Below are 26,129 nucleotides of genomic sequence, written 5' to 3' on the forward strand. Positions count from 1 at the left end.
CCTGTGTGTCATTGGAAGTACAGCACTTCTGTTGTCCTCATCCTCTGCCTCCTCATCTTCAATGTCAACAGAGTCCACTGCTGCCACACGCCCATCTCCGGCCTCATCCTCCTGCAGAAAAGGCACCTGGCGACGTAAGGCAAGGTTGTGCAACATACAGCATGCCACGATGATCTGGCAAACCTTCTTGGGTGAGTAGTACAGGGATCCACCTGTTAGATGGAGGCAACAAAACCTGGCCTTCAGGAGGGCGAATGTCCTTTCTATTATTCTTCTTGTTTGCCCATGTGTCTCATTATAACGTTCCTCTGCCCTTGTCCTGGGATTCCTCACAGGGGTCAGTAGCCATGAGAGGTTGGGGTAACCAGAGTCACCTGCAAATATCGAGGGACAGCTGGTAGCCACACACTAACACTTAGGGCCCACACCATGCCCATACACCAACATCCACTGTGTGGGAACCAGGGCCCATCTATTAGCCACACCCAGTGCCTCTGGAGTTGAGCCATCACAAATGGGATGCTGCTATTCCTCAGGATAAAGGCATCATGTACAGACCCAGGAGACTTTGCATTGACATGGGAGATGTACTGGTCCGCCAGGCACACTATCTGCACATTCATGGAGTGAAAGCTCTTTCAATTTCTGAACACCTGTTCATTTCTCCGGGGGGGGACAAATGCAATATGTGTACCATCAATAGCCCCAATAATGTAGGGATTTGTCCCATTGCATAGAAATCAGCTTTCACTGTAGCCAAATCCTCCACCTGGTGGAAAACGATGTAGATGCGCATGTGTTTAATCAGGGCAGACAACACTCTGGTCAGCACTTTTGAGAACATTGGCTGAGGCATTCCTGCTGCCAAGCCCACTGTCACTTGGAACGAGCCACTTGCCAGGAAATGGAGCACAGACAGGACTTGCACAAGAGAGGGGATCCGGGTGGGCTGACGGTTAGTAGATATCAGGTCAGATTCCAATTGGGCACACAGCTCTGTGATTGTGGCACTGTCCAGTCTATAGGTGAGGATAATGTGCCTGTCCTCCATTGTTGTCAAGTCCACCAGGGGCCTGTACACGGGAGTGTCTCCATCTCCGATTCTTCCACAGCGGTTGCAATCTAGGGGGCAAACGGTGAGCAGCTGGTCAGTATCCCATATTTTAAATCACTACACTGCATTGCATGGTGTGACTGTAACACAAGATTGTAGTATATGCCCAAATGGTGCATATGTGTACTGTGACGCAGTTAGGTGCCTTGGCCTTCCTTCCCCCCTGAAATGGCGTCCGCCTGTCCTGTATAGAGGGACATGTGGAAATGAGGTCATACCGCTGACATTGTGCGCCGTTGGGGAGGCGGTTGAAAACCGCTGTGCAACTCCTCATTGGATCCCATTGGGCCCTATGGGTTACAGTGGCCAATGGTGATGTGCGCCTGTGGTGACGGTACGCAGCGCCGCGGACGTGACTGCCATTTTCTATCTGTTCACCCACTTGCTACCTGACCTTCAACAGAAGAGGACTTACACTGCAAGTGCTGCTGTGACCTGTGTCTGAAACTGACCATGGCTCGTGTCACTGGGAAAAGGGCCCCTGCCTTCACCGCTGCGGAGTTGGAGAGACTGGTGGATGGGGTCCTACCACAGTACCGAATGCTGTATGGGCCTCCAGACCAACAGGTGAGTACACTGTGAGCACAGTGCATGGGACATGAATGCATGGAGTGCTGTGTGTGAGGGCCTCGTGTAAGGGGAGGGTGTTGGTGGAAGGGTCCTGGGCAGCGTGCTGCATGTATGGTGGGCCATGTCTGTGCCTAGGGGAAGGGAGGGAGGGCTATGGTGGGACATGAGTGTAACAGGCCAGACGGTCTGACTGATACCTTTTTTCTATGTGTATTTTTCTGCAGGTCAGCACCCATCAGAGAAAGGGTGTATGACGTGCCATCGCCAAGAACGTGAGGACCCTGGGGGGTCTATGGCAGGCTGAGCACCCACTGTCGGAAACGGTGGGAGGACCTGAGATGCTGGGTAAGGAAGATGGTGGAGGCCCAGCTGGGGATGTCCTTCCAACAAGGAAGGGGTGCCCGTCTAACCCTGACCCCCCTGATGGTCCGCATACTGGCGGTGGCCTATCCGGAGCTGGATGGGTGCTTGAGGGCATCAGAGCAGCCACAAGGGGGTGAGTACAGTTTCCAAATATACTACTTGCGCTTGGTGGGGTGGTCTCCGGGTGGGGTATGTGGGCCTGTGGGTGCCCCTAGGCCAGGCCGGACATTGCAATGTAGATCCCATGTTGGGCAGGGTATGATGTGAACCACCTCCAACCTAGCTAGTAGGCATCCACTACTGGGCAGGGGTCTGTGGGTCTCTGGTATGCTGTTATTGGCGTTAGGTATTACTGTCCATGGGCTGGTGACTAGCATTGTGACTGGTAGTGCATTGCCTAATGCGTAAGGCTGTTCCCTGTGTGTGCGTGTGTTGTGTACGCCAACAGTGGTGCTGGAGCCGCCATTGACCCAGTGTATCATTTGTCTCTCCCCCCCTTTTTGTTTTGTCACCCTGTCCTTCTGTGCATTAGCATCATCTGGCAGAGGAGCTGAGGCACCAGTGACAAAGGGAGCTGCATCCCACAGGGCCCAGGAGGCCGAATCCCCGATGGTGAGGGCACCAGTGGGACGGAGGGCGAGGGGAGCATCACGGCGGAGACAGGAGGGGACAGTTCAGACAGTGATACCTCCTCCGATGGAAGTTCCCTGGTGGTGGCGGACACCTCTGTGGCCACCTCAACTACTGGTACAACCACCACTCACCCATACCAGCACCGCCCTCCCAGCAGCCCCTTAGCAAGCTTCCCGTGCGCGCTCACCCAGGAGGGTGCGCATCTACTAGGCCCCAAGCACCTCAGGCCCTGCCACAGTAACCCTGCTGCCCTGAGTGAGGAGGCAATTGACCTCCTGCAATCCATCTACGTTGGGCACTCAACCATTGTGAGTGCCATCCAGGGGCTGGAAGCCCATTTGCAACAAACAAATGCATTCCTGGAGAGCATTCACTCTGGCATGGCGGCCCAAAAGAGATCAATCCAGGCTCTGGCCTCCTCGCTGATGGCAGCCATTATCCCTGTTTCTAGCCTCCCCCCTCCAACTTCCTCTACCCAGTCCCATTCCCCTCAACCCGAACCTAACCCAAGCACACAGGCAGACCAGCATGCACCCAGGACAACACACAGGAGTGGTTCAGGCAAACACAAGCACCACACATCCTCCCACAGGTACTCACACAAACACCATCCAGATGCAGACATACCAACATTTGCTGTCTCCACTGTGTCCCCCTCCTCCTCTTTGTCCACCTCCCTCCCAATAGCATCTACACACACACCTGCATGCACTAAAACCTCATCCACTACCTCCATCACCATCACTCCTATCACTACACCCCCCTCTCTGGCAGTCACCACCCCCACATCCATGCACACGTCTCCTGTGTCCTCTCCCACTGTGTCTGTGCCCCCTCCTCCCAAAGTACACAAATGCAAGCACTCAGACACCCAACAGCCATCCACCCCACAACAGCATCCAGCCAATGTACCTGCACCTGCACCCAAACACAGCAGACAGACACATCCTACAACCACTTCCTCTTCCTCCACTCCACTCCACACCGACGTCAGACCCGCCACTGCCACCACTGAGCAGCCGTCACCACCGGCGGGCAGTGTGTAGTCCTGCTTCCATGGGCTGTAGTGCGTCCTGGCCCGTGCAAATCCTGTATGCGTGACACCCAGGTAAGAGACTATGACCTTGCACTCCCCAAGATCTGCATCACAGGGCACCATGCCCCCTCCAGAACCAGTGAAAGAAGCCATCCACTCACCCCATCCTTCCCAGGATTAAGCACACTGGGCACAAGGCCCCCTCCAGAACCAGTGAAAGAAGCCATCCACTCACCCCATCCTTCCCAGGGTTAAGCACACTGGGCACAAGGCCCCCTCCAGAACCAGTGGAAGAAGCCATCCACTCACCCCATCCTTCCCAGGATGAAGCACACTGGGCACAAGGCCCCCTCCAGCACCAGTGGAGAAGCCATCCACTAGAGAGACTGTGACCTTGCACTCCCCAGGACCAAGCAGTGGGCAATCCACCCACTTGTGAGACTATGGCATTGCACTCCCCAGGACCAAGCAATGGGCAATCCACCCACTTGTGAGACTGTAGCCTTGCATTCCCCAGGACCAAGCACAGGGCATGTTGCCCCCTTCAGAGCATGTGGGGAAACCACCCACTTGAGAGACTGTGGCCTTGCACTCGTCAGGACATCGCACAGGGCATGTAGCCCCCTCCAGGACCATTGGTGTTTTACCATCTTCCAGCTGAGGTGCCCCTCATTCCCCGTACCCCTGAGGTGCCTGTGCATTTTCGACCTGATGCCCCTGCAGTGTTCTCTCCGTTGTTTCAGGAGTGAGGTAGGCCTTGGCCTATTAGTTGTGGCCCTGTGGCCCACGGACATTGAGGACTGGGCAGTGTCCCTCCATTTGTAAATATGTATATACGTTTGTATTTTGATGCACTTATTCATGTTATTTTATTGTATTACACTCACTTTCTTCCAATCTTTTTGTCCTCGCATTATTCCTGAGGGGTAGGGGGTGAATATGTAATGTTACTGCATCTGGTTGTGTGTATGTTGTTGGGGTGGGGGTGTTGTGTGTTGCGTGTGTGTGTGTCAATCTCTTTTTCCTCCCCCTTTCCTTGTGTGCTAGGTGGCAGTACTCACCGTGGTCATCTTCGCCAGCGTTGCTGCTCGTAATGCAAGAAGAGGTAGATGAGCATGGGGAAAATGCACAACTCGGGCTCCATGGCATCGTGGTTCTTCCCTGAGTGTCCAGAGGTGAGTCCTTTGACTTCTGTGTTCTGTTTCCGCCGTGCTTTTGATGTTGTTGGTACCACCCCTGAAAAGGTGACGCATAGGCCTGTCTTAATACAGTGGGTGGAACATTGTCTTCTGCCTGGCTGTTGGCGGTCACCACCGTGGTGCTTGTTGCTACCGCCGTGGACATCGGAGTGTTTAAGTGGTTGTCTGTCTGAGCGGTTTCTGCGTGTTCATAATTCCATTTTTTTTACCACCGGCCTGTTGGCGGTATTAACGCTGCTTTATCACCAACCGCCTGGGTTGTAATGAGGGCCATAGTCTTGATGAATAAAGAGGATTACATTAAAGAAATTGAATGACAACTTACAGACACAACAGCATACTGCAGACTTACACTTAATCCTTTGAAAGAAGTACATGAGACAATACATAAAAAGCTCAGCTACTTGAGGGATCAATGTCTCTTCACGGATCTATACAATCCCACTCCTGTATCACCATGTATTTATATTCTTCACAAGCCAGATTTCTTCCCATCAGGCAGACCTATTATCTAAGGGATGGGTTCTCCCACTGAAAGACTATCAGAATTTATAGACCTTTTTCTACAACCATTTGTATGTAACCTACGTTCATACATTAGAGAGACAAAGGATTTTCTATGTAAGATCAGTGACTTTGAGTGGACGGAAGGACATTTCTTAGTTACTTTGGATGTTACACCACTCTACATTAGCATACCCAGGACTAAGGGCATGACAGCTATTCAGCACTTTTTTAGACAAAAGAGATGCAACCTTGCTGGAACACACAAACATGCTAATGGATCTCATTGAAACAGTCTTAAATAACAATGTGTTCACACACAATGGGACATGGTATCGTCAAATACAAGGTGTGTGTATGGGAGCAAAATTCTCCCCATCCTTTGCCATCCTATCTATGTTTTTCTTTAAATCACACACCTATATCAGAACTGTCCGCCTGAACTTATCCAACATGACCTATATTGGGGCAGATACATAGATGATACACTTCTATTTTGGTCTGGGGTCTCAGACTCTCTTCACCGATTTATTCAACACTTCAACAAGAATACTTACAATATGACATTTTCCACTCAACACAGCACAACACAAGTTGACTTTTTAGATATACCTTATTTGCTAATGGCAACATAATATGTTCTAAAATCTACCAAGAACTTACGGCTTGCAATTCTATACTGCATGCAAAAAGTTCAGAGGCAGATGGACTACCTAAGCACCATATTTTCCTGGTGTGTGTTTCTTGCCAGGGCGGCTGTACAGGCTCTGTGAGGATGCCTAAAGCTATAGGCTCGTCTGCTGACCTCTTTTCTCCTCTACTATTTTGTGGTTCCATTGGAGGTATGTTTCACCAGTTAGATTTAATATAGTTAGGGCCTGATTTAAGAAAAGTGGTGCTGCATCCAATGCAGCGCCACTTTTCTTGCTCCCCCCTAATGCCACCATGTGTGCGCCATATTTAAGCTATGGCGCACCATAGTGGTAGTTAGGGAACTAGCATCAAATTATTTTACACTAATTTGGCATCTTGTAGGATTACCATCAAAAATGTTGACGATAATCCTGCAAAGCTCATTGAGGCCCATTATGAATAATGGTGTGCCTTCTTTTAACACCTGCTCTGTGCAGTCGTTAAAAATGCCACAAAAAATAGGACAAAGAAATCTTTTATATTTCTTTGCGCCATTTTTTCACCCCTCCCCCCCCAACGGGGGAATGCCTTCCTGTCTCAGCGGAACGAAGAATTGATCATCTGGGCTGGCAAGGGTACATTTTCCTTCGGTGGTTGATCACAGAGTTGTATCCATAAGAAAATGTCATGGCACTTTGCTGGCTGCCCAGTTTTATGGTGTATGTCTCATGTACACACACCTTTCCTTAAGATAGCCTCTCCCTACAGCTTGATACTTGTTCCTAGATTGTGGTAGGTATTACCAGAGTCATACAGCTAAAATCCTTTCCCAGCTAAAATCGTGGCAGAAGCCTACTTTTACATTCCCTGCCAGTGATTTTTCTGGACCAATCATTTGGTGACGTAAAAACTCAGTCACATAGGACGATTGCAGGGGCCTTACGGTCATTTGGGTCAGGACAAGGTAGTGCCCTTTTTTGTCTTTTTTGTCCATGAACCACGAAAGGGAACCGGAGACAAGGTTCTCCTAATTTTGCTGCAGGAAAGCCTCTCGTAGTTTTTGCTCTCGATATGGGTAGGTTTGTGAGTTACACATAAAGGTATTTTCATGCCACAAATTCAGTGACTTCCTCACTCATCTGTTAGTCCAACATTCCAAAGACATTGGCAGCATTTCTTTTTTCGGGGACAACCTCCTTTCTTGTGCATGTTGACTGGGTCCCATCACTAGGTTTCTGCGTAGTAGGATCCTCCCTTTGGTGTTGTGGGCATCAGGGATAGATATTCTACCTACCACAAGAGGTTGGAGGAGCAGTTTCTTCTTCTAGGAGTCTCAACTAGTCTGCCAGGTGCCAGAATATTTGTATTAAAAAAATAGTTAATACGGCTTCCTTGAAGACTCGCACATGTGGCTGTTTGAGGAGTGATCCCCTTTTTGTGAATAAGGATGAGGTGCATTTGTCCCGAAGGGTAATGCACTTGTTGTGGATTCACTAGTGCTATTAGCTCTGCAACATTTTTCCTGGCTTGCATGGTGGCATGGGGGTGAGGTAGAGGGGTGGATGTTTAGTTAAACGTCCATGCCTGCAGCATGGTTGACTCATGTTTGGCCATGCAGAAGATGGATACCTTGGCATCAGGTACTTTAAAAAGTCGGGTTTATTCTGGATTTGGCTCTTTTTTTTTACTGCAGGTATGGGCCTCAAGTGATCTTAAGGATATTGGGAGGTGGTTGCGCCTTGACTGTCCCTGGTCATTTATGTGTAATCCATAATAATGGCCCGGAGATGTGGGTAGATAGTCTAGTGCCAGGGGACAAAATCATGCCCGAGGCCCATCTCCCAAAGTGTGCAGGCGGATATCCATCTTTAGGGTTGGCTCTGGCATGGTGGTTTTGGGCTCAGCTTCATACTTGACCTGCTCCCTGGTGTTGGGGAGCAAGCAATTTTGTCTTGATTTACATTCAGTAATGGGTCCTACGGATTAGTGAAAGAGCCCCAATTCACTTTTCTAGTGCTGAGAGGGCTGACGACCTTATCAACAATGACTCTTGGTGGATACAAATTTAGGTGATTTAGTTGTAGTTATCGGTGCAGCGTTTTGAGTTGCCTATGCAAATTATTTGGTACATTGTTGATGATTTGGTTAGTAATGTTTATGCTTTTCGCCTGTTTAAATAAATACCACGTGCAGTGTTTTTCCAATGTTTGGGAAAGGGGGTATTCCTGTGACGGGTCTTGTTCTTGGCTCTCCTCACATATCCATTTTAGAGAAACTCATGGTCTGAGTGATGCCTAGTTGGTGGAGGAAAGTCTCTGAGGGTCAGGGTACAATGACAGATGTTGGTATTACAAAACTGTATAGTGCTTATGGTATCCAACTATGAAGGATGAAAAGCAGATTTAGGATTGAAATCCTTGAGTTCCATATTGTATATAGTTCACTGCAGCAGTTGTTCAACCCACCCTGCTGAACCAACAGCGTGTCCCCTGTAGCAGCAATACATTTTGCTCATCTGCACTTCAGCAATGCTTTCAAATTTGACTCATAGCTGCTTTGCTTTGCATCTTTGACAGGTGCAGTTCGCCCTGCCTGGGTTGTAATGAGGGCCCTGCTAGCACAGCCGTAAACAAACGATTCAATAAAATTGTTTAATTAACATTTTATTACGATGGTCGTCAGTGCGTGCAACAGTGGTGAGTGTGAGGGCAGGGGTCATCCCTGCCTGTTGATTGATTAGCAGCTGCAGGGATGACATCTGAAGTGCATAGTGCGCATGTCGAATTAGCCGGTTGTCTTGGTATAGCCAGCCCGACATGCGCACTTCTGCCCGCACCAATCTGGCAGCTATGCTAACAGCCTGGGATTGCAGATACAGGCTCCCAGGCACAAAAGGAGAGCTGGGTTAGCCAGCTTTGTCCAATCCTGATATTTCTCTCATGCACAAAACAGCATGAGAGAAGCTGCATGATTGGTTAGGTTTGTGTTGTTGGCGCCAACCCGTCAGCCAGCAGCCTTGGAGCAGCCTAGAGCAGTGCACAGGCTGTCAGGGAGGAAGACTGAATGCCAAAGTGGTTTGCTCAAGGTGAGACGAACTGTACAATGGGGCAGATGAACCATGTTTCTTGCTTGAACTGGTCTCTGTTGGCTATGCCACAACACTGGACAGCTTGGTGCAGTTATTGATACTGTCAGTTATCCACCGCCGGGCACAATCATTACTTCTTTGGTGAAGTTTATGTCCTGTGAAAATTATATTATATTTACACATATATGTCTTTTTAACTGCAGAGCCCTGGTTAGCTGCACCCTTGACCACAGGCATACGGACTTGATGCTACAAGCACACATGAGAGGAAAGTGACTTTGTGCATAGACTTCAGGCGAACGTGTAGGACAGTCCCCAGAATTGTACAACTCTTCTCGTAAACCAGATATCACTGCACATCAAACCAGCTGCTGTGCCAATATATTCCGTATTGTTTACCACTATTATTCATAGACAATGTGCCAACTTGGAAGTTCACAGTGGGGTGAGCTTTTTGCTATTATTGTGGTAAAACAGAAATATAATTTCAATCATTCACATGATGCACACACCTAAAGCTCGATTTCTTTATCACAGATAATTATGGATGGTTATTGACACCCATGCCAATCGCACTTCTTGCTTATCTCATAAGAAAGAAATGTTGCTTCAGCTCTGCTGGGATTCAAGCTGTGACCTGGAGCAAAGCCAATACATCTTGCCTTGCTGACCCATTGACTGTGCTAGTGGTTTTGCTTATGCTGTGCAGCATCAGAAAAATAAAAATAAAAATAAAAATGGCCCCATGATGCAATCACTGCTGGCAGGTACATCATTTTGCTGGCACGCATGTGTGATGTTGAATGCGGCACATGCAACATCATGCATGTGTGTGCCAGCGGAAGGATTCTGGTGTCATTTTCTCCTTTTTTAGGGTCAAGCCTGCGTTGCATGCGCTCGCGCATGCATATCGCAGCGAGATGCTTTAGTGTTTAGAAAAGGGATCGGAGCCCTGTCAACGTCACGTCAGTGTTTTTTATTGGTTCGTGGGCTTGCCTAATAAAATCTGCTTGCTTTCATTAGTCGAAGGCACGCATACGTCATGCCTTTTCCGGTGGCTAGCGCTCCTCGAGCGCAACGACCAAGTACAGAAAACATGCGAGGCTCGATGTTTTCCATCGGGCTCGTGGACTTCTTTTTCTCTAATTTACTAGCGCGGTCTCGCTTAGCAGAAGTTGAGCGCTTTACATAGTTAATTTCACTTTTTCGGGTTATGTACATAAATTAACTTTTGCCCGATAGGTGAAAAGTCGGGTTAGGAGTTTACAACGCGATCAGCTCTAACATGAGCAAACGCGAGACCCGTTGCATTGGAAATGCTTGTTTAATTAACTGATTCAAGATGGCAGAAGGCACTTGGTTCTGTAATTTAATATAATTAAAGCAAACACTCTTTGAAATACGGAGTGGCCTGGCACCAAATGGCAGCTGCTGGGCCATCCAAAAAATTAAAAAGGAAAAAATACTTTTTGAACCATGGGGTTGGGGAAGCAACAGAGGAACAGTGAGGAGCATAGAAGAGGAATCAATGGGGGTGAAGAAGAGCTGATGGAGTTGAGCAAAGGCACTCTATAGGCTACAGAGCGGTCTGATACCAAATGACAGCTGGCAGACACTCCAAAAGAAAAAAATAAACATGAAATAATTTGCTTTGAACACAAGTAGCAGGACAGAAACAGTGAGACAAGTGAAGGAGAAGCACCCTAAGGAGTTGTGTAAGGATACAAGTTAGCAAATAAGAAGGATGGAAAAGAGGCTATGCTCCAGGGGAGGGACAAACACAGGAAACAGAAAGCAAGCCATCAAATAAGAAACAAGCAAGAGTGACAATAAAAGCAACCAATAGTAAGCAATGGGCAGAATCTAAGCCAACTGTAAGTTTTTGGCATGGTCCACAAGAGGTTTTCAACTGGTATGTGAGACCTAAATAGCATATTCTCTCTTCTTAGCTATAATTCCGAGTTTCCCAGATATTCCCAACTTGTAAATTCAATGTTGAAGCCATGGGCTTTTCTTTGGTCCTCAGTTTTCTTACTTTCTTAACTTTCCAAAGGGCTCACAAAGCATTACATTTCCATTGTTTGTTGGGAAATGTCGTTAGATTATTTTCATGCAACATTTCATGCTCCATCTGTTACGGGGGGTCTACCTGCCACCCTCACAATGATCACTCGAAATCCCAAATTGTCCAAACTGTGACCAAGAGGCTGCTACCAGGAAGGGCTGGAGTGCGGGGGCAGCACGCAGAGCACGATGGGCAGATAAATAAAAAAAATAATAAACTTAACTGCCCCTAGGTGATGCGCCATTCTACTCCAGCCTCCTCGTCTTCTCTCTCCAACCAATCACAACGCTTCATTCATGCTGTTACACAGCATGAAAGAAGTGACACGATTGGCCTGAGCAGGCAGAAATGCCACTCAGGGGGAAACAGGGGGACTAGCTTGGTCTCCACTGACTGTAAAATACAGCCGGGTGGAGAGTTTCTAAGTGTGCATGTCAGTTTGGCCGGCCTTGGACGGCCGGCCAATCTGACACGCACACTTAGAAGCACACATACCACTCCTCCACGTGACGTGGAGGAGGCTGGCCCTGCCCTGCCCTACAAAGGTGGAAAAATAAAGGGATATTAAAATACTTTTATTATCCATTTATTTTTTTTCTTTTCATCAGTGGGGCGACGCACCTCTGCCATAGTGGAGGGGCCGTCCTCGGAAAAAACGTGTCGGGTGCAAAATGAGGCTTTCTTTGAAATATGTTGTAAATAGTATAATTGTTCGAGCACTTGATTTAGCAAATACTTTTGCACAATTACAAAAGTATGGAGGCTGGTATGATAAACTTTGCTAGGGATTTGTTTGTTTCCTATAGTAGCTGGCTCACAGGGTAGTGTATGATAGTTATTTGGTAATGCCCACTGTGCTGGTCTAGCTCTAAAATAATGCAGCAAGAGGCACAACGAATTTGGCCCAAAAAAGAACAGTTGGCTCGCCTGCAACAAAGTTAGATTTACAGACTCCCTAGGCAGCCCAAAACGTCCTACATGATTCTGTGCTTCACATTCAAGTGTCTGATAGACTCCAAAGTGACACAGCTTCAGGCTAATTTTGAGTGCTACCTACAATCTCGATCACTCTCCTCTGCCCGAGCAAACCTCCTTGTGGTTCCTGATCAAAGGAGCTAAATGAAGTCCTGCCACTGTTCCCCAGTCCTTTTGTGCAGCGGCACGTCAGTCAGGTGGCAAGTCAGTAACTGTATGCATTGGGAACAAGGTTATCAAAGGGTATTCCTCATTTGTACTTTCTGTCTCTAGATCTGTAAATTGTCCATCGTCCCCTTCATCATCACTGTTTGTCTGCACTTCAATCCCTTCCTTAGAACAGGTAATCAAACATTTCATTTTGCACAGCAAGTCTCTTCCCAGTAGGGATACTGGACTAGAATCATAGACTACAAATTTGTGTAATCCCTGGAAGTTGCCAATCTCAACTTGAACTGCGTCTGTAATCGGGTTTGTCAAATACTGATTTGCCACACCTACCACCCTTATGGTACATCCTGAAAGTGGTAATTTCGGAACCTCTGCACTTCTGACTGTAGAGTGTGTAGATCCCGTGTCAACCAGGAATGAAACCTTGTGACCCATCACCTTTCCCTCTACATAGGGTCCCCTCTGATCTACTTCTAGGGACGCTGCAAGCCTGCACTCTTCACTGTCTGAACTGTCATCTGACCATTCATCATTGAATCCATCCTCACCAGGCAATGGGAACTGTTGTACTGTATTGTTTTGACTCATTGTTTGACCTGTGACCTGCTGAGGAAGCATCACCTGTTGCTGTCCCATCGGAGCTAACGGTAATTGGATTTGCTGCCTAGGTACCATGGGAACCTGCTGTTGTACCTGCTGCATTTGTGCTGGTTGAACACGCGTCATTTGTATTTGCTGCATGGGCTGTAACCCCTGCTTCTGAACCATGTTATTCTGGAAATTCTGATTTTGTTCCCTCACCTTTGGACCCTTCACATTTTAGAATGTACCAACATCATTGCTTTGTTGAGCAACACCATCCTGCACCACATTTGGGCATTCCTGCTTCCATGCCCCATGCCCCCGCACGCGTGACATGGTGACACCTTTTTCATCCAACTTACATCGTTTTGAACCACAACAGTATTCAAGTCTGGACCACGATTCACAAAACTTCGACCTCGACCTCTCGGTTGTGCCTGAAACATGCCAATTCCTTGCGGCTGCTGCTGTATCATCTGCTGTACTCCATTTCCCTGCATCCCTGCTTGCGCTGCCTTAATCTGCATCACCATCACTTTCTCCTTCAACTTTCTCTGCTTCAACTCAATCTCATCACTACAGTATTTTGCATACTGCAACACCTCATCAATCAGCTTTGCCTGCCAACAGATCAAATGATTCTTGATCATCTGACTAATCTCTGCTCTCAGTCCTTCAACAAATCTGAACACAAGATGATTCATGTCTTTCGGCTCTATGGTCTCCGTGCCACTGTAATGTTTGAACCCTTTCAACAATCTCTCATAGTAAGCATGAATAGACTCTTTAGCCTCCTGTGAGGTTCAATCGATTTTCTGCCAATCAGTCACTTTCGGCGACACTTTCTGCTTCAAAAACTCAATCACTTTATGATAGTACTTCATCACCTCCTCAGACGGTGCTCCAGTCGCCTTATCCCTTGCCGGCTCCTGTGTCGGCCAGTCCACACCCCTTTTGCACTCAAGCCATAAATCGGGTGGAACTATAATCTCAAACAGAGTATCTAAGTCCTCCCAGAGACATTTTGCAAGCTTCACAAATCTATCTGTCTGCTGGTACCATTCTATTGGCTTCTCCCTCAATCTGGGATAATCATTTGTGAATGACAGAATGTCTCCCCGGGACCACAGCACATGGACTAGAACACCTCCAGCTGTTTCTCTCATTGGTAACATCTTTACTGTTCCTGTGTCTGGTGCGGTTTTAGCCTGACTTGGTTCCGGACTTTCGCCCTTCTCTTTATCTCTTTTCTTTGCCCATCTGCCTTCCTACTTCTCTAAGGCACCCCAGATCTGTGCACTGTGCAGTATCTCTTTAAGATGCGCTTTCATTCCGGTAGATCTCATGTGCTCAAAATCTTTAGAATCAAAGTCTAATATGTAGCTTCTTATCAAATGTTTAGTATTCGCAATGTCTATATTGTATTTGTCTGCAAGGTTTGCCAACCTCTGATGCACCTTGCCCACTTCTTTAGTGATCTTGGGGCACAGATACCTCAATTCTGCTTCTGACTATGACTCCAATCTGTTTACCCCCATTGTCCCTTCCACTAGTTCCGCAGCTTCTATGCCCATTCTCACAAAATTCAGATATTCTTCCTTTTCTGGCTTATCTGTTGTTACCACAGTATTTTGGGAAGCATAAGTCTTTTCTAACGGCTCATTTAATTGTTGCACAGAAAAACCTTGCAACAAAATGTTTCCTGAATGCATCAGTGGTGACTGTGATGTATTTGTACTCATTGCTTGTGAGGCTAACACACTTAACCCTGCTTGTCTCATTGCCTCCAAAGGAGCCCCAATCGGACTGAGGTCTAACAAGGACCGGAGTCCTTCTGCTGATTGTTCTCTTGGTGGCATTGGCTGGGGAGTTCCTGTGAACCCTCCTCTTACTACCTCTAGGGTTCTCACGCTCAGATCACACATGTCAGGCTTACCCTGCCCATACAATGGTACTGGGGGACCAACAGTGATTGGTAATGATATGGCAGCTGGTGTCTGACCTGGTCCCAAACCCTGTGGAGCACTAACTCCCAAAGCTTGACTTCCTGTGGCTGGTGCAGGTACTAACGTAGGTCCTGCCGCTGGATTATAACCCGGAATCAGCTGTTGCTGCGGCTGGGGCAGCAATTGCGGAGTTGGCTCAATCTGCACTAGCTTTGATCTCGTATATATCGGACCTTCCGGCACCATCAGACTCGTGTTTGTCTCTAGTACTGGGACGTCTGGATAAATCCTCTGTATCTGTGACAGAGGTTGCAACTGTATCTGCGCGTCTGGTGCAGTGGGTACACTGACACCATTCTGTATCAAAACCGTATCACTTGTCTGTATTGCATTTGTTACTTCCTTACTCTGTGTCTGGTTCCCAGGACCCTCACTAGTACTTGGAACAGTGTCATTTATGGCATATGGTGGCGGGCGATCATGTAACAACTGATTAAGAAACTCTTCATTGTCTGAATCATCTTCGTTTACCCAAGACCTCTGAGTCTCCTTAGGCTTATTAGAGCCCTTCTCTGTCTTACAGGTGGCTTTCTTTCCCTGTGTCTCATCTTCTTGTGTAATTGCCGGAAACAATTTAAGTCCGTCAACTATTCCCCTTCTCCACATTTTGCTCTCATTGTCCCATCTAGCCTCGGCTAAAGGCTTTTCTGCCCTTTTTATTCTCCTTTCAAGCTTTTGCTGTCTTTGTCGTATGGCCATTAAATCCCAGACTGCTAATGCCTCATAGTGAGCTGGTCTCGGAGGCGGCTTTTGTATACTTAACATCCACCTCAAATTTTCTAAGATTCTTATGTTAAACGTTCCATGCTCCGGAAATGCCAAACATCCCTCCTTCTCTGTTAATTTGCGCCACTGCTTCATCCAAAGACATGGCACGACTCCCTTTTCCTCCATTACTATATAAGCTGGAGTACCCTCAGGCGGTGTAGGCTCCCCTTCACTAGCCATAATGTAAGCGTCTCCTTTCAGAGCGCTCTTTAAAGCCTTGAAAAAAATCCTTTTTGCGTCTTTTATTTTGTTTTGAATCTAATCAGAAAGTGACTTTAATTCCCAGAACACTCTTCACCTGCCTTTGTCAACCTATTGCCTCTCACGGACGGCTGCCAATCCGTGCGCGACCCCTCTCAGCAACTGACCTATCCTAGCGCAGCACCACTGACGTCACACTCACACACTGCAGCTGACAAAGTCTTGCGGCTTGTCCTCCTTACACTGGATTCACACCAAACTAATGCGATATATTGCGAGCACCTTTAACAACAACAACTCCTCAAATTTGCCGGTTTACTACAGGAAGGATAACACATTCGCTTCAGAACCTTACAGAGATTTCACTTGAAGCCTCAGCCGCTACTCTCTCCTTCTCAGTTCCCGCACCCGCAAGCAGAATTCGACCTGCAAATCCTACTCTCGACTTGTCAATGGTTTTTTCTAGTGCACTTTAGAACTTGCCAAATCTCCATCGAAGTTTCACACACACAATTTGACTCACACTCGACTTGTCAACCCCGCCCGATAGACCTATTAAACCGCACAAATTACAACATAAACCCAAGTGTCCCCTACACTTGTCAATATACTCCGGAGTCTTAGACCACGACGGGTCCGTACATTACCAACCAACCATGTGGATAATGTTTGAGCACAAAGCGCCACACTCACATGAAGTACGCCGACTTCCCTACTCTCATACTGCGGAGTACGCCCACTCCTACTAAAACAACATTACCTGACCTAAACACACAAACTTCACAAAACACCTGCAATATGCATAAGCTGAGCAAGCTCAAATTCTACACCACACACGCTAAAGCACCGAGAACATTCCCAACTCACTTAGGCAGGCTTTCGAGGTCCCAGGAAAGTCATGGGGAATTTAGAAACACATCCTCCCTCCAATTTGTATTATCTCAGAAAAAACAATTTAATCAATAATTCTCCGTCCTAGGGCCCCAAAAGGCCTAAACCGTTGCTCTGCTACCAGAACTGATAACACGTCCCTTTATGATAAATTATTACACATCGGGACTCGTTTTAGGCCAATGAATCTTTTGATCCTGTTGAGAGACACCTTAGGACGAGATAGCTGATCAGCATGTCAATCAATACATCAATAATATCATCAATATCTACTACCACAATGCACTTTACTTTAGTCAAAGACATTAATCAAACTCAAGACACCACCATGACCTTGCAGTCATGAATAACCACACCAGTTTAGTATGAATTTAGTGATATTTATTCCCTATTGGTTACAATACTACTAGTAAGTTTATTAGTCTCAAAACCAAAAAACATAATAGCATGGTCACAATATGGCAACTCTGATAAGATTTCATCTAAGCAAGAATCACAAACATCAGAACATAGCAAGGCGTGAACATAAGCTATCCTTAGCAGAGTATCGTCAACAAAGCATTGATTCAGTCATTTGTCTATTTGCGTCAGTTCAGTGAACCCCTCACCTAACCTCTAATTAGCATTGGCATGTTGGGCTTCATGCAAAACAATTTAGTAACCCCAATTTATAAAACATCTAACTATGGTCTCTGTCAAAAGAAAAGCAGTTGGTACCTAGAAAGGAAAAGCAAACAGACAATCACAATTTAATTGTCGTATAGTTACCCTCCAAGATTGGTCAACACTCAGGTTCTGTCTTCGTCTTCAGGACATCAGTTGGTTCGCCATCAAAAGAGATTCAGCTCCAGCAAAAGGGAAAAAGGACACTTCCCTCATAAGGAGGTAAAGTGTAAATGGGCAATCTAAGGACAGAATGGTTTTATGAACCAAACTGCCAAGTCTCTATGCAGAGTGACAAAGTGTCTGGATCATAGCAAATAGCATCAGCATCTCCCCCTCTCCTAGTCTCCTGCTCCCTAATTCTGATCTACTTCCTGGTAACAAGGGTTTTTATCCCCTTTTCGTTGTACATTCCCCTGAAATCTAATTGGACAAGGGGTTGCACCCCACTATCTTTAACCAATTAAAAACACATTAGCTCATCAAATTTGTTACCCCATAACAGTGCTCACGTATTTTATTGGTGTTTATGATTGACGTCTTTAGCGGGTGGAATGTCCGGTATGATTTCATCGTCTTGTGGTCCTTTGCACATCTTCGGTCAGTAGTTCCATTGTCCATACCGGTTTAAGCGACCTTGTACTTTGCATTAATCTGCACTGTTGCATTGAGCTAAAAAACGTTAGTGCAGGCAGGGTGAATTTCATGAAGACGGATCTACTACAGTTACATTCAGCTTCTAGCTTTTGAAAAAACAAGAGTTCATGTCCTTTAGCAAGTCAGCACATTGCACGTTAGAAAAATACATTTAATATGAGAGTCAGGCAGCTAGGCCTCGACTCATGCTAACTAAGGCCTACTGTTTTATTAGCAGAAGTCTAATACATTTAACCTTTCAACATTAATGTAAATTCACATATTAATAAAACATTTCACCATTATTAGTCTGTTTCATTAGTCCCCGTATAAATTAGCGGCCACTCCCCGTGGGCACATTTCAAGTGCACGTTTTAGCAAAACATGTTAATACAGTTTCTATGCAGCATTATTACACATTAGTTCATAAACATTTCATGTTAATATAGATTATATAAGCTACGCTCTCTCACCATCATAACTACACTACTTTGTATTCACAAGAAAGAGTTGATGATACTTTATACTGTTATGTGCTATTCTTAACTTGAGCCTGAAAAACACAAATTCTGAAGGCCTACCTGCACTCGTTCCTCTGGGACATACGGTACTCATTGCTTCCATTGCAATACATACCTTTTATACCATATGATCCACTGCAGTGTCTCTCCCAGCACCTTGTGTTCGAAGGCCTGGCGTTTTATTCCCTCCGCCCCACCATCACCAACTCATCTCTGCTTTTCAACCTAATTCACCGTAGGAATGAAGGATTTGTCCCCATTGTTTCACTGAATGACTAGTGTCATTGGTTATTCTGTGCCCGTTTCTTACCACCCTATGCTTCACTGGATGTTTGTCACCTACAATTCATATACATTTGCCTTGCGCTTGTTACTCCCAGGATGTCAGCTGGTTATTCATTGAGTTACATATACATAATAAGGACATTGGAAGGGTTAACTCCATTCTCTTCACACTGGTGCCCCTACACTGCTAGTTAGCTGTTACTTTATGGAGACTGTTCTCTCCCAAAGGACAGAATGCAGACACTATGTTGTGTAAATGTATTCTTGTCCTCCAAGGCAAAACAGTTTCTCAGTAAATGTTTGTGAGTTGTCACAACTTCGGCTTTCTTACCATCATTGGATTCTGATTTCTGATTAACAAAACTGCGTAAAAATGGCATAAATATTAAAAAAAAAAAATCTGACACACGTGCTGCAAGAACCTATACATAAATATGACAGCCTTCTAAGGAGTTCAGAAAACTGCATGTCTCTCCCAGGGTTGATGTGTGTCCCTCACAGGTATTGTATAAATATAAAGGTTCCGTTTGATAACCAACTATTTGATCATGCCACACATGCATCTGGTGTATATGTTTATATAGCGTCAATCAGCGTAATGCTCAGCTTGCTTTTTTAAAGGCATCTGTGTTTTTTTGCCCACTTACCTCAATAGTGTTTGATCATGTATTTCTTTAGGTTGTGGTTTAATCTAGAGCACAGTGGAGCCTTTTGATTACTTCAGAGCGCTGACGAGTATGATGTGCCCACTCTACACAATATTCTCTGTGTTCCCCAGTTCCATCAACATTGGTGGTATATAGGGTGAAAGAAGAGAAACATAAATGTATTTTTTTCGAGATGAACCATTCCTCAATTCTCTGAAAACTCCCATGGGTGTAAGGTGCTTCTTTTGCCTGAACGGTGCACATGGCACTTAAGCCCTTGTTAATCAGCTTCAGCACTATTTGGATTGGTTCCTAGTTCCTGAACGACAGGCGAGATCTAAGCATGTCATCATGGCTCTTACTGTAGATCTACTTTGTTTTAAACCCATTTTGGCTGATATCAACTTCCTTTTTTACGATCTCCCATGAGGTCATCCATCAATTTTCTCATGATGGAGTATAGGCCCAGGGATGCCAGTCCTTTCAGTGCTGACTTAATTATAAAAGAATTGTGTTGTGAAGACAGCCTGGTGTGGCTTGATAGGGATCTCTCCTTTGGTTGCTAATTTCCAAGTCTGACTGGTGATGTAACTTTGTGTGGCAACATTTGAATATTTATCCCTCACAATCAAGGTTTTGGGGATGTACACACGGGGGCATCTCCTCAAACTTTGCAAAAGTGCATCATTCTCAATGTACAAAAACAGGACTTTGGCCCACAACTTTGACATTGCATTGTTCTCACTAACCTTCTCAATACATCTACAGCTTTTGTGGCAGATGGAGTTCCCTGAGACCAGTGCTGTGTTCATTCCGTTGTAAAAGCTGATGCTGACTGAAGAACAGAAATGAAGACGTTTGCCCTCATAGAGCCTGTGGTGGCATTGTACTGCTTCGCTTCTTACCTAACCTTCCCACTGCTGCAGCAGTACATCTATCAGCGGTTATGGCAAGACACCACCAACACCAATTTTAGTGGGAATCTCATGCCTAATGAATGCGAGACAAACATATCCAGCCCTTTATATATGGATCAAAAGGTAAGATGTATAAGACATATATTGGATGCCATTGCAGGATTGATAGAGACTGAATTTGGTAGCATAAATTAACATTTATTCTCTCGTTCACCAGGTTTTACTGGAGAACCTTTAATTTCTAGCTAGTCTTTAAAATGAAGTACCGTTTTATGTTATGCTATAAATAATTGTAAAGAGCCACTCTGTCACTGAAGATCCTGGAGCTACGGATGATTATAAACACAAGACAGCCTAAAGTACTTAAAAACAATGGAGAAAATAACATATACATTTTTAGAATGCATCTAAACTCGAGTAAAAGAGATCTTTTACACAGCCCGAAGAGATTGATGTTCCAGAGCCTAGTGACGGTGATCAAGAAAGCTTGGTCGCTAGAACTAACCAAAATCAAAGCACGCACCTGGCTAGAGCCATTTTAGTAGATATATTTGCACCATCAGGAGCAAGTCATTGAAACCTAGCTACCAAAAATGTTGTTTTGAATTAGCAGGCAGAGTTGCTGAGTTGTGACCTCAATTCTTAAGACCAGTCACCTATATGCTGCTAGCTTTTGATTCTGCTGTAATCTATTCAAGACACCTTCTACCACACCGAGAAAAATGTTTTTTCCTAAGTCATGCTGAGGTCATATGACAGCAGTGACAGTTGTAACATAGAAGTGAAGATTCATAAATGTAAGCATCATCTAAGCCCTTCCTATAGAGTCACCCATAGTGGTAATTCCACATCTTTTCCACCTGCTGAATGCAGATGGAAATGTGTGCAAAAATCCGGTATTCACGTACAGCGAAGGGACCGTCAATTCTTTGTCCTCCATGTTATTCCACATTTGCGCCACTCGACAAAAAACTTGGCTTGTCCGGTAACTTGGATGATAGTACTGATCGTTATCAGTAACCACCATATCTTGCTAATGACCATCTCAGAATGAGGGTCTAATATGGAAAAACACATACTGGCCACTGCAGAGAACTGCCCTTACAAAGTCAGTTTGGTTTCCCATAACAAGTCTAGGTTTTGGTGCCATTACTCTCCTAAACGTAGAAGTGCCTGCATAGGAAAACACTACTCTTTGTTGTCCCTGCACTGCCATTGGTAAATCACCGTAGCCAATACTTTCACATTGGGTTCAGTTGTCAATCATTTTTCTTGCATGTAAAGGAAATGCAGTCTAATTTAAAGTTAGGTATTCACAAATAATCTAACAGGTTCTGGATTCTAAATCTGGAAGAGAAGCCACTAGTGGAATTTTGTACACCACACTGTTTTTTTGCAAATTTGGGCCTTCCTTCAAATGTAGAGGATTTTCCTTAACCACCTGATTTTAAATATGGTCAATTGTGTTCTGTTTTCCTGTAACGCATGATCAGTCATGTCCTAATCTCCGACACATTATACAGTTTAGCAGGCAGCAGCACATGGGAGTAAGCACATCACAAAAGAGAAAACAGACACTATCATCCTCATTTAACTTTTATTTGAAATCATACCACCCTACATAAAATCCTCTGTTGACTGAACAATACATTCCTCTCTGGATTTTTCATGGCTCACTATATTCATTCAGCTGTAGAATTGTTCTACAGTATTGGGTGAACATTTTTAAATGTAGATACAGAGAGAGTAGGATATAGTCAATATTAACAATGAATTTTGGTAACCTATCAATACATTTGTAGATTGGCATGGAGAATGGAGGCTAATTACGTACTGCCTGCTTAACTTTAGAAAGACTGATAGTTTGTTCCAGATGTAGGATTTGCCCACAAAGAAACTACGAGGGAAAAGAGCCTCGTATTTTTGTACACAAATATATATGACGATTGTTATATGAATGTTTGCAAAGAACAAATTATAGGTACAATTTAGCTCTAAGCATGAACTGAAAAACTACACTGTGCCTATTTCTAGTGAGATTATTGTTTGCTTTTAATGCAAACTTTGAAACTTGTAACTTTGAAATGAGACTGTGCAAACCTACTGAGGAATAAATATACTTCTCACTTAGAGCATCAGATGTTCAGTGCTTACACCCTTAAATGTAAATAAAACCAATAGTGTTTCAGCTACGATCTGGTTCAATGAGGCCTTCATCAGATTGAGGTATTTGACATTGAGAAGGTAATGAAGGCTCTCTTTATGTTTTCTTGAACACTGGCAATGCCAAAGGAGACATGTAATATCTGCCTGCTGCATTTTGTCTGGTTTCTGTTCCATCATAGAGGTGTGGGTGAGGTGTGGCAGGCATCTCCTTTTGGGGTATATGTTGAGTTCATGCAGCTCTTGTCTCCCCCCCTCCCACCCTCTTAGTTCTATTAGAGAGGTTTTTGGTGATACAGAGGAAAGTCTACGGAAGAAATTAAATCATAAAGAATGGAGACCGGCACACTTGCAGTAGACTAAGGGGGTCATTACGACCCTGGCGGCCGGCGGTATGTTGGCGGTAACACCGCCAACAGGCTGGCGGTGTTCCGTCAGCAATTATGACCGTGGCGGAATTGCCACGGCCATACCGCCGGCCCCTCCATTTTCCTGGCAGTCATAATCCCCAGGGCAGCGGTGCAAGCACCGCTGCCCTGGGAATTATGAGTCCCCGACCGCCGGCCTGTCCGTGGCGGTACACACCGCTATTGAAAGGCCGGCGGTAAAGGGACTTGGGGTGGCCCTGGGGGCCCCTGCACTGCCAATGCACTTGGCATGGGCAGTGCAGGGGCCCCCAGGCATAGCCCCGTCGCGCATTTCTCTGCCCGAATTTCGGGCAGTGAAATGCGCGATGGGTGCTACTGCACCCGCTACACATCAGCATTGCCGCCGGCTCTCTTACGACCCGGCTGCAATGTTGATGTGACATTTCCGCTGGCCCAGCGGAAATGTCATAATAGGGAGACAGGATACTGCCGGCAATGGCAGTATTCTGTCTCCCGCATCCTCGGCGGTCTTTTCAAAAGACCGCCGAGGTCGTAATGACCCCCTAAGCCTAAACTGTTGCTAGGTACCCATAAGGTGGTGAGGTGAGGTAAGGAGATATGAGCTTGTGAATAAAATGAATTAATACGAGCAACTGTAACCTTGCTGATAGTTGTGCACCAAAGCCATTGTCTGATTCAGCTCAAAGTACCAGACTCCTATTCTGCTTCTTTTTTTAACACCTAACATTGCCAAGCGGATGTGTGTGAATTAATGGAAAACGAAAACTGAGAAACCACTTTGGAGGAAATCAAATCATGGAAAACCAGTTTTAAGGAAATGCAAGAAAATCGAAAATTAAAGGAAACATTTTAAAGGAAAGATAATTTCAAGGAAAAATCCAAAATGACATTAAGCCTGTGTGGAGTTTAGGACTACTATATGTTTTCTGGGTTCAGGAATAGCAATGTTTAGGGTGATGAGGCGTTTTTAGGTGTCAGGAATAATTGGTGTTCAGGCATAGAAAGGGGTTTTGAGGGTTCAGAGATGGGCAGAGTGAAGGGATGGTGAGGGGCTTTTAGGGTTCAGGAATGAGTGGTGTTTAGGTGTGTGAGGTGTTTTTATCTTTCTGGGATGGGTGGAGTGTAAGAGTGTTGAGGGGGTTTTAGGGTTCATGAATGGGAGAGTTTAGGGCTTGCAAGGGTTTTTAAGGTTCAAGTATGGGTAGTGGCTGGGATGATGAAGTGTTTATGGGGATTGGATGGGGTGGTGTTAGAAATGGAGTCTGTGGTTGGCAGTCAGTCTGAACTCTGTCCAAGCAGGGGCCCTCACTGTAGTCAGGGTAAGGGAGTTACACTTCTAAGACAACCTCTGCTCACCCCCTTGGTAGCTTGGCACAATCAGTCAGGCTTACCTCAAAGGCAATGTGTAAAGTATTTGTGCCAACACACACAGTAATACAGTGAAAACACTACAAAATGGACACCACACCAGTTTAGAAAAATAGGTAATATTTATCTAAATCAAACAAGACCAAAACGACAAACATCAAACATACACAAGTCAAGATATGACTTTTCAAAGTAAAAAGAGACTTACTTCATAGAAACCAATAGAAACATTGATTCTACACAAAGTACCTGGTTAGCATAAAAAAAGAATCTCCGCGGGCAAGCGTGCGTTAGAAAAGTCAGCAATGCATTGATTCCTTACTCACAACTGTGGCTGTGTGTTGTTTCTTCTCTGGTCACGTAGGCGATGCTTCTTTTTTCTCCCCTGCAAGAGAGCGATACGTCGATTTCCAGAAAGGGCACCTCGGATCCGCGCAGGTTCATGATGGCTTTGACGCCCAGCGACGATGCTTTAGAAATCCGGTCACACAGTGTTGGAAAACCCAGCTGTTTGGGGTTTGCGTCATTATCAGCAGCCGCAAGCGGGTGCTGCATCGTTTTTCCAGCTGCGTTGGGTCAATCGTCCAGCCGCGATGCAGATGGAGCACCGATTTCAGCCGCGAAGCGCGTGGTACATCATTTTTCAGCCGGTTTGCAGGTGGTGCATCGAAATGTTCCCGCACTGCTTCCTGTGCTTGGATTACCATCTTTTTTCTACCAGCTTCACCTTCCAAGGGCCCAGGGACTGGATAGAGCACCGCTTGGCAGGGCAGGAGTCTCAGCACAGAGTCCAGGTGCTGGCAGAGGAAGTCTTTGATGGCCCTGAGACTTCAAAACAGGAGGCAAGCTCAGTCCAAGCCCTTGGAGGTTCTTCTCTTGCGGGAATATACCACAAAGTCCAGTCTTTATCCTCTTTCAGGCAGAAGCAGCAACTGCAGGTCAACCCAACTGTCAGTCTGACCCAGACAGGGAATACACAAGTATGCAGAGTCACAGAATGGTTTAACCAAGAAAATGCCCACTTTCTAAAAGTGGTATTTTCAAACTAATAATCTAAAAACCACCTTCTCTGAAAGATGTATTTTTAAATTGGGAGTTCAGAGACGCCAAACTCCGTATCTCTATCTGCTCTCAAAGAGAAACTGCATTTTAAGGATATTTAAAGGCAGCCCCCATGTTATCCTATGAGAGAGATAGGCCTTGCAACAGTGAAAAACGAATTTGGTGGTATTTCAATGTTAGGACATGAAAAACACATCAGTACATGCCCATCTTTAACATACACTGCACCCTGTCCATAGGGCTACCTAGGGCCTATCTTAGGGGTGCTTTACATGTATAAAAAGGGAAGGTTAGGGCCTGGTAAGTGAGTACACTTGCCAGGTTGAATTGGCAGCTTAAAACTGCAGACACTGCAGTGGCAGGTCTGAGCCATTTTGTAGGACTACTAATGTGGGTGGCAAAACCAGTGCTACGGGCCCCCTAGTAGCCTTTGATTTACAGGCCCTGGGCACCGCTAGTGCACTTTACTAGGGACTTACTACTAAATCAAATATGCCAATCATGTTAAAGCCAATTACACATCCAATTTACACAGGAGCACTTCCACTTTAGCACTGGTCAGCAGTGGTAAAGTACCCAGAGTGTAAAAAAAAAAGCAAAAGCAGAGTCCAGCACACAGTCAAAACATGGGAAGCAGATGAAAAAAAGACAGGGGAGACCACGCTAAGGATGTCAGGTC

At 45.6% G+C, this 26,129-nt stretch overlaps 1 protein-coding gene across 1 annotated transcript in view; it reads left to right on the forward strand.

The window, feature by feature from the left end:
• The window catches only part of LOC138248538 (lysosomal proton-coupled steroid conjugate and bile acid symporter SLC46A3-like), a 253,168-nt gene that overhangs the window by 20,491 nt on the left and 206,548 nt on the right, over nucleotides 1-26,129 (forward strand). The window contains exon 2 of the mRNA XM_069202202.1: nucleotides 20,320-20,591. Within this exon, the coding sequence (XP_069058303.1) occupies nucleotides 20,400-20,591 (192 nt within the window). The 5' untranslated portion in view covers nucleotides 20,320-20,399. The remainder of the gene's footprint in view (nucleotides 1-20,319; nucleotides 20,592-26,129) is intronic.

Source organism: Pleurodeles waltl, chromosome 8 (assembly GCF_031143425.1).
Source record: "Pleurodeles waltl isolate 20211129_DDA chromosome 8, aPleWal1.hap1.20221129, whole genome shotgun sequence".
NCBI lineage: Eukaryota > Metazoa > Chordata > Amphibia > Caudata > Salamandridae > Pleurodeles > Pleurodeles waltl.